This window comes from Hypanus sabinus, chromosome 4, assembly GCF_030144855.1.
Source record: "Hypanus sabinus isolate sHypSab1 chromosome 4, sHypSab1.hap1, whole genome shotgun sequence".
NCBI lineage: Eukaryota > Metazoa > Chordata > Chondrichthyes > Myliobatiformes > Dasyatidae > Hypanus > Hypanus sabinus.
In genome coordinates this window covers 43043525-43055742 of record NC_082709.1, presented here as the reverse complement: position 1 = coordinate 43055742, position 12218 = coordinate 43043525, and the positions used below count along the sequence as shown (strand labels likewise).

Here is a 12218-nt window from a genome sequence, read left to right as displayed (position 1 = left end):
ACCATGGCCACCAGAGCAGGTCAAAGGTGAGGAATCCTGCGGTATGTATCTCACTTCCTGACTCCCCAAAGCCTGCCCACCATCTACAAGGCTCAGGTCAGGACTGTAATGGAATACACTCCACTCGCCTGGATGAGTGCAGCTCCATCAATGCTCAAGAAGCTTGACACCATCCAGTACGAGGCAGCCCACTTGATTGGTACCCTTCCATAAGCATCCACTCCTTTCACCATCAAAGAACAATTGTAGCAGTATGTACTATTTGCAAGATGCACTGCAACAACACACCAAAGTTCCTAAGGCAGCACCTTCCAGACCCACGACCACTACCACCTAGAAGGGTGAAAACAGCAGATACCTGAGAACACCATAACTTGTAACTCCCCCTCCAAGTTACTCACCTTCCTGACTTGGAAACATGTTGCCATTCCTTCATTGTTGCTGGGTCAAAATCATGGAATTCCTCCCTCTAACAGCACTGTAAGTAAATTCTGGCTTACCTGATGATGCCCACATCTCATAAATGAATAAGTGAAAAAAAAAGAATGGTGTATGATTTGGAATGGATGACTGAGGTCAAAGCAGGTACAGAAAGAGATAAACACAAAAAGGAAAGAACAATGAGTTATGAGAGAAGAAAGTAGGAATTCTTTATGTAGATCACATGCAATGAATAAAATCTGGAAATGAGAACTTGCACTTACAATTTAAAGAGTTTGACAATAAGCAGATAGGCATTAAATAACACTTGTTATGGTTTTAAAAGATTATTTAATAAAAAAATAACTTGACCTCTGTTGTATGATCACTTAATACTTGCTGTGCAAAAAGGGAAGGTCATGCAGCTTAATGCACAGCTTCACTAGTTTAATATATTTCAATGAGAAACTCTACAGCACGATACTGTATTCTACATAGTTGATAGTGGAGCAACATCAGTGGACTGCATCTTTTTAGTGTTGTGTTTAATTGTGCTCCTTTGCCTGGTTTGAAATTCCTGTGGTGTCTGTTCACAATAAGTTTCATTGCTATTTTAACACACAATTTTGGGCTATCAGATTAAACATACATTAATTTGATATTTATGATCACAGAGGCAATTTCATAAAGACACGCATACACATACTCAGATGCACAGACAAAATGGACAGACACACAGACACACACACATGATATCATCATTACTTGTTTTGTTTATATATTGATTTTTCTGTTGCTTTGCTGCAGGGATTGGAGCTGGTTCAACTACACTGGTGTTTGAAGGAACAGAACTGAAACTTAACCCAACCTGTGCTGTCTTCATCACTATGAATCCAGGTTATGCTGGTCGTTCAGAGTTACCAGACAACCTTAAGGTAATATTCCTGATTCCTTGCAATATATGAATCAGATGACAATTATATGAATGTTATTGTTTGTCATATGATTAATATTTAAGCATCAATTGGTCATCCATAATATCTTAAAGTACTTAGCTGCAATTAGATACATAGATAAAGAATTGAGATAGGCTTCAAGATTCAAGATTGTTTACAGTCATTCTCAGTACACAAGTGTAAAGGAGAATGAAATGTTATATGCAGCATATAAATGAACACAATAAGCATAAAGAGCATGATAAATATAAATACAAATGATTGACATATATACACAGAGTGATTGTATGTATATAAAAATACATGAGGTACAGGAGTATATGTAAGGTGACTCTGACAGGAAATGAAAAATAATGGTGGTGGGGAGTGAGTGGGGTTAATCGGTGGACAATAGCTAGGGGGAAGTAATTGTTTTTGAGTCTGTTAGTCTTAGCATGGATGCTGTGTGGCCTCTCCCGTGATGGGAGTGAGTCAAGCAGTTCGAGAGCAGGGTGGATGAGATCCTTCATGATATTTCTGGGCTTTTTTGGCACCTTTCTTTATTTACGTCCTTGTTGGTGGTTAGGCTGATACCAATGATATGTTGGGTAATTTTAACAACCCATTCTGAAGCGCTCCTGTCTGCCACAACACTACTTCCATACCCCAAATGATGTAGCATATTAGGATGCTCTCCATTGGCAATCTGTATGGATGTTCATACTCCAGTTCTCTTCAGCTTTCTCAAAAAGTAGAGGTATTGGTGAGCTTTCTTGACTGTGGAGAATGTGTTGTGGGACCATGATAGGCTGTCCAAGATGTGCACTCCTAAGAGTTTGAAACTGCATGCCATCCAATTCAATTTAATTTTTGAGAAAAATGATATTTTGCTGTTAGAGAATAGAATATTTAAATAAAATTCAGTTGATAAATAATAACAAATAAGATTTTAGCTTTTATTTATTGGGCTCATTTTTTATCTAAATTGAATGTGAGTTCTTAGCTAGATTTAATGATTTGTTTTAACCTGCCCCTTCAAGTAAAGAGAAGCAGTTCTTATTAGCAGTTAATGGGACATTTATTTACGTGTGCTATTTGAAACTCAATTATGCCAAAGGGTGCTAGCTGTGAACTTAGTCTTATCTGAGCTGCAAAAACAGTGCAGTTCTACAGGTACTGTATATAAAAGACAGTGCAGTGAGAATTTCTTCTGTTTTTGGGGAGAACAAAGAAGACATTTCTAGACCTCACCTGGAGGATTTAAGTCTCCCTAATGTTAGAATTTCCATAGAACTACTCATAGAATTTTAGCTCACAGAAAAAAAAATGCTTTCTGTTCACTTCCTGATTCTTTTGGTTGCATATTACTATTGTAACCTGGAGTCAGAAGCTGAGCCAGCATCCTTGGGAATCTTTCCTGGTGTTAAAACTGTGAACATAAGTTTATTTTTAATATATCTGTTTTTTTGTTATTGTGATATTGCAGGCTCTCTTTAGAACAGTGGCTATGATGGTACCAGACTATGCCATGATTGCAGAGATTGTACTGTACTCTTGTGGTTTTGTCAACGCTCGACCACTATCGGTTAAAATTGTAGCCACCTATCGACTTTGTTCAGAGCAATTATCATCACAGCATCATTATGATTACGGTATGCGTGCAGTGAAATCCGTCTTAACTGCTGCAGGAAATATTAAGGTAATATAGTATATGATGCATAGTTAGTCTAAAATGACTTTTTTTCTAATGGAAGTTGATTGTGCTACATATATAATGAAATGTGATTTGAAAATAAATGAATGATGGTATTTTTTGTTCCTTTTAGCTTAAGTACCCAACAGAAAATGAAGAGATTTTACTCCTACGATCGATTATTGATGTTAACCTCCCCAAATTCTTATCTCATGATTTGCCACTCTTTGAGGTAAAATCACCTTACCTTCTCTGCATTTTTTTTTAATTTTGATTTCCATTACGGTTAAATTAACACTGTTTAATAGCTTATCAAAATATAATTACAATTAATTTATCAACAGTGCATTCGATCTGTGATTAAACAAGTGCATGTTTAAAAGTGATTAGAACATATTACCTGGAAAACTCTTGAGCTCGTGGGTCATTAGTTTGAGTGCCTCTGAAGAACTGTGTACAGTTCAGTTGATTATACTACAGGATATTTTGGGAATGTTACTGTGATACAAAGATGAATATTCAATTTTTACAGGAAATAAGGTTATTGAAGGGTGGTGGAAAACTAAAAAGAAATTATGTTGGAAAAAAGATTATTTAAAAAATCTGTATCATGATACTGCATATTCTCAGAGGTATTTAATTGAAATCTATTTGAATTATTTGACGTACTTAAGGTTTATATTTTCAGTTACAAAATTTGAAAAGAGTAAACTTTTCTGTAAGTTTTTTTGGAAATGACAAGTGTTTTGTTTGCAGCAGCTCTTTAGTTCTGAAGAATAAGCAAAGATTGAACTCCTTTTCACTCTGCTGATGTTAACCGTGTTTCTGTTTATTTGACATCTACTACCTGTATTTAAGGACGATTCTTTTGAAAGACCACTTACTTGTGGTTAATTAACTTTACTGACTACATGCTCTAAGACTTTAGTGGAAATCAAATACTTCTTTCTCTCAATAAATTGTAAATAGGATTTGAGTCTGTTTTGTTGGTGCAAGATGTGTTTTTCCAGCTCTGGCACCAAGCTATGAAAAACCTCTGATTCCAAGAACAGAATGCAATTTGAAGTATTTTATTTCAGTATAAAGAAGGTCTTTTGGCTCCTCATATTACCACTTTATTTCAAATCAGTTGTTTCTCTCAAAATTCTCTGGACTATTATCAGTTCTTATTCATGGTTTTCTGGTCTCTGTTTTGCCTGATCAGATCACTCATCACTCGGGTCAGTTAGGTAATAACTGCTCACTGTTGCCTTTTGTGTCTTCAACTTAACTGCACTCAATGACCATATCATATCCTCCTTTGAACTTCAATTATTAGCAACTAATTGTTGTTCATCATTGTTCTTCAGCTAACTTTGCCTGTGCCCACCTTATCACCTCAAATGTTGAGCCCGGATTGGCCTCACCAGTCACCTCCGGACCCACAGTCACAAACCCTCCATCTGATAGAAGTCGTGGTCGTCTTCGATTCCAAAGGACCAACAACAACAACAATAACAACCCCAAATGCCCTTTCTTGCTCACATGCAACTACCTCCCAACAAACTATTTATGTCCCTATCTTTATCCTATCACTTTTGGAATATTTGTAGTTTGCTTTCTTAGTTCCCCTCTTATTTATCAGTTGCATGCTATACATTGTGTGATCTTCTGCATGAATCATAATTTTATTTCTCTTCTACCACTGTTACTGTCTTAAATCCTACTCTGTTTAATTGCCTGTCTACCACTAGAACTTCTTTGTAACTTACCTTTATCTAAATCAACATTATCTTATTATTATTAGCAAGCTTCATACTCCAAATTTACTGTTTTTCCCATCTTGCTCACTTGTTTACAAGCTGACTCAGTTTTCTTTCCATACATGGTTCATTACATGGTTTCAGTACCATCAGGTTCAAGAACAGATATTACCCCTCAACTATAGGGCTCTTGAACCAGAGGGAATAACTTCATTGAACTTCAACTCACCTTATCACTGAACTATTCCCACAACCTATGGACTGACATTTAAGAACTCTTCATCTCATGTTCTCAATATTTATTGTTTATTTATTTATTATTATTATTTTTCTTTTTTGTATTTGCACAGTTTATTTTCCTTTGCACATTGGGTTGTTTGTCCATTGTGTTGAGCGCCATATTGTGTTTCTTGGATTTACTGTGTATGCCCTCAGGAAAATGAATCTCAGAGTTGTGGATGGTGACATTTATTGACTTTGATAATAAATTTACTTTGAACTTTGGTCTGTTTTCAAAACTTGCTTTTCCAGTTTCCATTCAACTTCTATTTATTCATGGTTTTCTGGTCTCTGTTTTGCCTGGTCATATCACTCATCACTCTGGTCAGTTGAATAATAATAACTGCTCACTGATACCTTTTACGTCTTCAAGTCTATGACCATACTACATCCTCCTTTGAACTTCTATTTTCAGCAACTAGTTGCTGTTTGTCATTGTTCTTCTGCTAACCCTGTTTCACATTTTTACTCAGGGTTCAGTAGTTCTGATGCTTTTCTTGCCAGCTTGTACACATCCATTCTTTACAAACCTTGTGCGCTGCATGCTCTGCTTTCATGCACTGTTATTCATATTTACTAAAATATGCATTTTATAATAAATGCACATGAATACTCATCCTTATCTAGTTATGCTCTTCAGCACTCAATTTACATTCTGATTCTGCAGTATTACTTGTTTGCTGACACCTTATATCGAAGGCCAAGTCCTTCTGTAAGTCATACTGCATGTTATCCTTCTGAGCTTCTAACTACCTTTAAACTATTTTGATGGAATATAACCATTTTTCTTATTTTAGTACCTGTGTCTAAGATTTTGATTTGGTGTTTAATGACCACCAAGGTTTCTTTTTAAATGAAAACTTCTTCCATGAAGGGCACTGTCTAAATATTAGTTGAAACTACACATTTGTATCCCTGTGTGTTTTATGTATTGCAGCTGTCTTTGAATGAATGGAAGTATTATAGTTCTGTTTCTCCTGAATAAGATTGCCAATATCATGCACCCTGGGAACTGAACTTATGAAAGCAATTTACTCCGTTGACTATTGGTCTCCTGTAGGCATGTTTGAGGCAACGGTTTGAATTAAATCATATTTCATCGCATTTTGAAGTCAATTAAAATTATTTTTATAACTATTGAAGCCTTAACATTCACTCAGATTAAAGATTAATAGTTTGTCATTGTACTACATATTTTGATGTTTTGGCTGTTCCTTGAGTAATAGACACCTTGAGCATTTTTTTAATTTTATCAGGGAATCACTTCAGATTTGTTTCCCGGAATAAAATTGCCAAAACCTGACTATCGTATCTTGCTGGAAGCAATCAAAGAGAATTGTGAACGCATGAATCTACAAATGACTGACTTCTTCTCACAGAAGATCTTACAAATCTATGAAATGATGATTGTGCGTCATGGCTTTATGATTGTTGGAGAGCCATTTGGTGGAAAAACATCAGCATACAGAGTTCTGGCAGCTGCTTTACACGATATTTGTGAGAAGGTAGAGATAAAAACAAAATCATCATCTGCTGAATCTTCAATTATTCTACCATCAGACTGTTCTGGGCATAAATTGGAATCTTTGGGCAGACCAATGGTCAATTTAACTTCTCAGTTTCATAAATAAACTCGTACATTGTAAATAAAAAGACATTATTAAGAAGCGACATTTTGACTAGAACATCCCCAGTCAGAAATGTTAAGTGCACTTTTTAGATGTGTCAGCATATTGTGCTTTGCTTTGGAGATTAATTAGTTTAATTAATTTCAGAGAGAGCATAACATGTCTAAGTATAATGGACAGGGATGAATTTCTAGGCTTTCATCTGTCCAACTTATCTATCAATTATCTTATTTTATATGTTTGACTTTATATAACACATAAAAAGAAATTAGAATGACAGTATCCATTAACTTAGAAGTTTAAGCATTGACAAATGAATTTGATAAAATTAGGTAGAATTGAGAACAGTAAGGAGTATTTAAAGAGACTTCAAAAGATTATAGGCAAACTAAGTGCATGGGTGAATAAGTGGCAGATGGAATGAAGTGGGAATAAGGTGAGGTTATGCACCTTAATAAACAAAATATGAAAGCAGAGTTTTTTTTATAATAATGACAGACTGGGAATTGTTGAGGTTCAATGGAACTTAGATGTCCTTGTGCGCAAGTCACTGAAATATAACATTTATAGTAACTATCATTTAGAAGCTTAAATTGTATTTTGGCTTTTATTAGAAAGGGACTTTAATACAAGATTTGGGAGTTCTTACTGCAGTTATATAGGACCTTAGTGAGACTTGAAATACTCAGTTTTGTTCTCCTCATCTAACATCAAAAAAAAAGTTGTCATAGAAAAAAGAACAACAATGATTGACTGGTCTGATTCCTGAGATGATAAGTTTTCCATTGAAGGAAAAATTGTGCAGACTGTGCTTATATTCTCTAGAGTTATAAAGAATGAAAAGTTATCTCATTGAGACTTAGAAGATTCCTTAGGGGCTTGGTAGCATAGAATCAGGGAGGAATCTAGAACCAAGCCTTAGGTTCTTAGAATCTCAGAGTAAGGGAAATGTCATCTTGGACTGATAGATGGTGGGGAATCTTTGAAATTCTGTCCCAAAGGGCTGTGTAGGATTACTTACTTAGTTTATTTGGAACAGAAATCTATACATACCTGGATAGTAAGAGAATCAAGGAATATAGGGATATTGCTATGATGATTGATGGAGCAGAGTCGTAATATTTTGTTAAGAATATTAGCATCAAGCAAATGGGATGGCATAATGCAAACCTTATCAACTTCTTAAAATAGAGGAACAATACATTGTAGTTCAGTCCAAGGAAACCATTGATTGTTGTATTCATTAATTTGGCTTCCTAAGTAAACGGATAAAGTGAATTCTATGCTGTTAAGAGAAACAAAGAAAGAACAGACTGAGACCATCATTTCCAATCATCTTTGGCTATAGATATGGTGCTATAGACTGGAACGATTCAGTGTAAGAAAAAATGCATTAAGTATTTACAAGTTAGGTACCCCAACATTAGTGGTGGGTAAATCAATGTAATGCCTGATGCATTTGAATTTGTAGTGGAATTAACATAATGATCAGTAAAGGCAGCACGTTTCATCTTGTTGCTGTGAACTTTAGGAAAACACTTGATGAGATCTCACATAGAAGAATGCTCAGAAAAATAAAATAAAATAGAATTAAAGGAAAGTGGCAAAGTCATCAAAATCAGCTCAGATGATAACAAAATCAACAAGTATTTAGTGACAAGGAGGCTCTTTGCATTGAGGTTTTATAAGGCTTGAAGCTAGATCCCTTTCTATTTATGGAATCTATTAATGGCATGGACATAAATATTGGAGACAGAAGTACTAAAATTGTTCATATGGTTATTACAGAAGAAGAAAGTTATAGGAAGTTATCAATTGGACTGAGGCAGATATGGCAAATAGAATTCAATCCAGAAAAGAGTGATGCATTTAGAAAAGGAAAATATGGCAAAGAAATGTTCAGTAAGTGATCAGATACTGTTTCAGCAGGTGATGAGAGAGTGAGGTATGTTGTAAAGCATTTTAACATATTCTTGAAGTACCTTGGTAAATGGTTAAGGAAACATACCAAATGCTTCCCTCTATTGCCAAGGTGCACAATCTAACAGCAGGGATCTCATGGCAAATACAGGTTTATTTGTTACACCGCATTGCATATTTCCTGTTGTTACATTTTTGGGAAGCATGACTGTGAAGAGAGGATACAATGGTGATATTTGGAAGTTACTATGAGGGAGAATATTATTCTTAATGAGAGAGGGTTAATTTTGCTTTATTTGGAACAAAGAAGGCCAAGGATTGATTTAATCAAATGTATGTGAAGATTAGACTTGTGGACAAAATGATGAGAGGCCTGATCAGAGAGGTCACTAATCAAGGGGCTTAAATTCAAAGGAAGTTAATTATGAGAGGGGAGAAAACATTTTTATCGGGGTGCTTGTGTTCTGGGACTCATTGCCTAAAGGGGAGGGGCAGGCAGAAACCATTATCATTTGAAAAAATATCTGGGAGAGTACTTGATATGCCTTAGTCCATGGGCTACAGACCAAGAGCTAAGAAGTGAAAAGTTCTTGGATGGCAGGGGCTTGGTGTTTTTTTTGTGTGGTTACACTTTCTTTCATTAACATCTCAGTAATGCACTGCATATCCAGTCAAGCCACTTCATACCTTTTTAACTAGCACACAATTAATTATTTATTTAGAAATGCTGCTCTTTATAATTATTTCAATCAAATATTCCATAAAATGTGTTAATTATTTTTTGCCTAGGGACTAATGGAGGAAAACAAAGTTCAGATTACGGTGATTAATCCTAAAGCCATTACCATGGGTCAACTGTATGGGCAATTTGATAAAGTCTCGCATGAATGGTCAGATGGAATTCTGGCTGTTAGCTACAGAGCCTTTGCAGTTTCTTCTGTAAGTATTTGAAGTATTTGTGAATTATGTTAATTTTCAGCTATACAAAAATATTACACATACCATGACATGGAGAAACACACAAAATTCCTTGACAAAAGATTAGAAATACCATATTTGGCTTGCGCGCAGATAGTTTCTTTTATATAGAAGAGTAAAATATTACTTGTATTTCTCTAGTTTCCTTTAACAACTCATGGAACACCCCAAGCACTGTGCAGCCAATGATTCATTTTTTTAAATGTATCCGTTGATATCATGAAGGAAGTGGAGTAGCACTTTGCACATTGCCTAGTACAGGGTCTTTCAGCCAGAGTTCTGCAGAACCCTAGAGTTCCATGAGAGGTCATTAGGTGTTCCATGAGAGAACGCAATTTAAAAAAAGCTCTTTTTGAATTTTGCGCAATGTGCGGCGCTGGCGTTCGCATTGGTGAGCATTGACCAAGCAGCCCCGTTAGCAACCTCATTAGAGGTCTCTCAGCCCAGTATGGCAATGCACATTAGGACCGTGTTTATTGAGACCATTTTCAGTTTTTGATGTAAGATGGGGGAGCCCGTTGATAATTGGTGAATGTTGTATTGCACAAAGGGGAGGGTGGTAGGCTAATGAGAAGCATGAAGTCCGTTTTCTGAGCTTTGAATGGGCTTGCTCGGCTTGGGTTGTGACCCAAGCCTCTCCCTTCTGAATTATCTCCCCTAACTTCCCTTTACGCATCACCGACTAACTTATGGAAGTGAACAAACTACCAAAGTAGTAGAAAATTGGAGGAAAATTTTCATTCTAAAGATGGCCCAGAGTGCTGATTTTTGAAGAGGAGTTGTGAGATGGAAGAGGATTCTAGGCCTAGGCCAGTAGACAGTTCTAATAAGGTTAATAATGAAGAACTACAATTTTCTGGTCATTTTACTGCATTACGACAACAACGGACACAAAAAGAGGAAGAGTTCTCAACAGGGTGTTTGAGCTGAAAGGTGTACTTTCCAGAAAATAGTAGCTTTGAAGATCAAGAACGGCTACAGAAATTAATCTACTTAACAGACATTTTTATCATGTGAACCAGTTGACCAAGTCTCTGTAAGGCCCTGGAGAACTAGTTTTGACTTCAGGTGACAAGATTCTTAGATGTAAAGAAAACTGAATTTTTGGAAAAACCATGTTACAAAAGGAAGTCTTGAAATGTTTCCACTACTGCTTGGCTTGAGAATGGTATCAGAAAGTCTTAAGTCTTATTGAAAACCACCGGGAAGAACTGCAGAAGAAAATTGAAGGGTATTTTTTCTCTCTTTCAACACAAGTATATGACTGGGTGAGGGACGCTTTCTCAGAATCTTCTGCTCAGCCTGAGAACTTGACTTTGAGAAAAGAGGAAGATCTTTGTGAGCTGCACTCTGATCGTGCACTCACAATGAGATTTACTGACCTGCCCCTGCACTAGTTCTGGATTTCTATGAAAGAAGAGTATCCTGCCATTCATCAGAAAGCAATTAACATTATGTTGCAGCTTTCAACTTCTTGCATACATGTGTAAACTTTTTTTTGTTTAACAAGCCTCGAGCAAGGATAGAAATCGCTCATTTCAGTTGAAGTTGAAATCCCTGTGTGTTTATCTCAAGTTTAACCCAGAATTCAGAAATGTATTATGAGTTTCTAAAATTCGTAAAAGGGAAAGAAAGAGACTAATTTCAAGAAAGGTAAGCTAAGCTTAACTATCTGTTTTTTTTTCAAGAAAGGTTGGCCAAAAATTCATTCTCTACTCAAAAGAGCATTGACAATTATTTTTGGATTATTATATCTACAACTGACTGATCGTGCTAACGTACTGTGAGCTGTAGATATAATAATTTTATGCATGGGTTTCCTGAGACCTGAAAATTATTTCAAGGGTCCCTCCAGGGCTAGAAAGTTGAGAAAGCCTGGCCTAATACCTTAAACAGCAAAATGTTAATGATTAGATTTGGTATTTGAGAAACATTAGTTGAGAAATAAATATGAGAGGTTGCTGATGTGATTTTTCTGCAGTTCTTTCAATAGACTAATGATATAATTTACATCTATTTGAGAACACAGCTGGAGCCTCAGATAAACCACCTCATTCAAAACAAAACAAAGAACGAACACACAAAATTAGCAATATAATTTCTCAGTCTGGTCATGAAAGTTTTTGAAGTAAGACAAACCTACAACCATCTGACCTAGACTGGAAGTATCTTTGTTGCTGAAATTACATGTAGACATATTTCTCTGGAAAATATGTCAAACAATATTATTGAAAACTGCAGTGAGACTGATCATTGATATTCCACAACAACCATTTGACACCATCAATGAATCAGATAATGTTTGTTCTTCATTGTTCAAACAGAATTATAAAATTTACCTATAGCTGATGAAAACCACTCAACCGATCTATTCCAAATGAAATGACCAACCAGTAGTGCTCTTGATGGAGAATTTACATTCCATGAGTCCTCCTGTTACACAGATAAATATGTAAACTTATACAGATTTAGCAAACATGAGGAAATCTGCAGATGCTGGAAATTCAAGCAACACATATAAAATGCTGGTGAAACGCAGCGGGCCAGGCAGCATCTATAGGAAGAAGCACAGTCGACATTTCGGGCTGAGGTCCGAAAGGGTCTCGGCCCAAAACATTGACTG

The 12218-nt window shown here is 36.0% G+C and overlaps 1 protein-coding gene across 1 annotated transcript in view; it reads left to right on the top strand.

Annotated features, from left to right (window-relative positions):
* Positions 1 to 12218, top strand: part of dnah7 (dynein, axonemal, heavy chain 7) — a 269206-nt gene that overhangs the window by 81744 nt on the left and 175244 nt on the right. The window contains exons 26-30 of the mRNA XM_059966905.1: positions 1228 to 1355; positions 2842 to 3054; positions 3182 to 3280; positions 6326 to 6574; positions 9407 to 9556. Coding sequence (XP_059822888.1) covers positions 1228 to 1355; positions 2842 to 3054; positions 3182 to 3280; positions 6326 to 6574; positions 9407 to 9556 — 839 coding nt within the window. The remainder of the gene's footprint in view (positions 1 to 1227; positions 1356 to 2841; positions 3055 to 3181; positions 3281 to 6325; positions 6575 to 9406; positions 9557 to 12218) is intronic.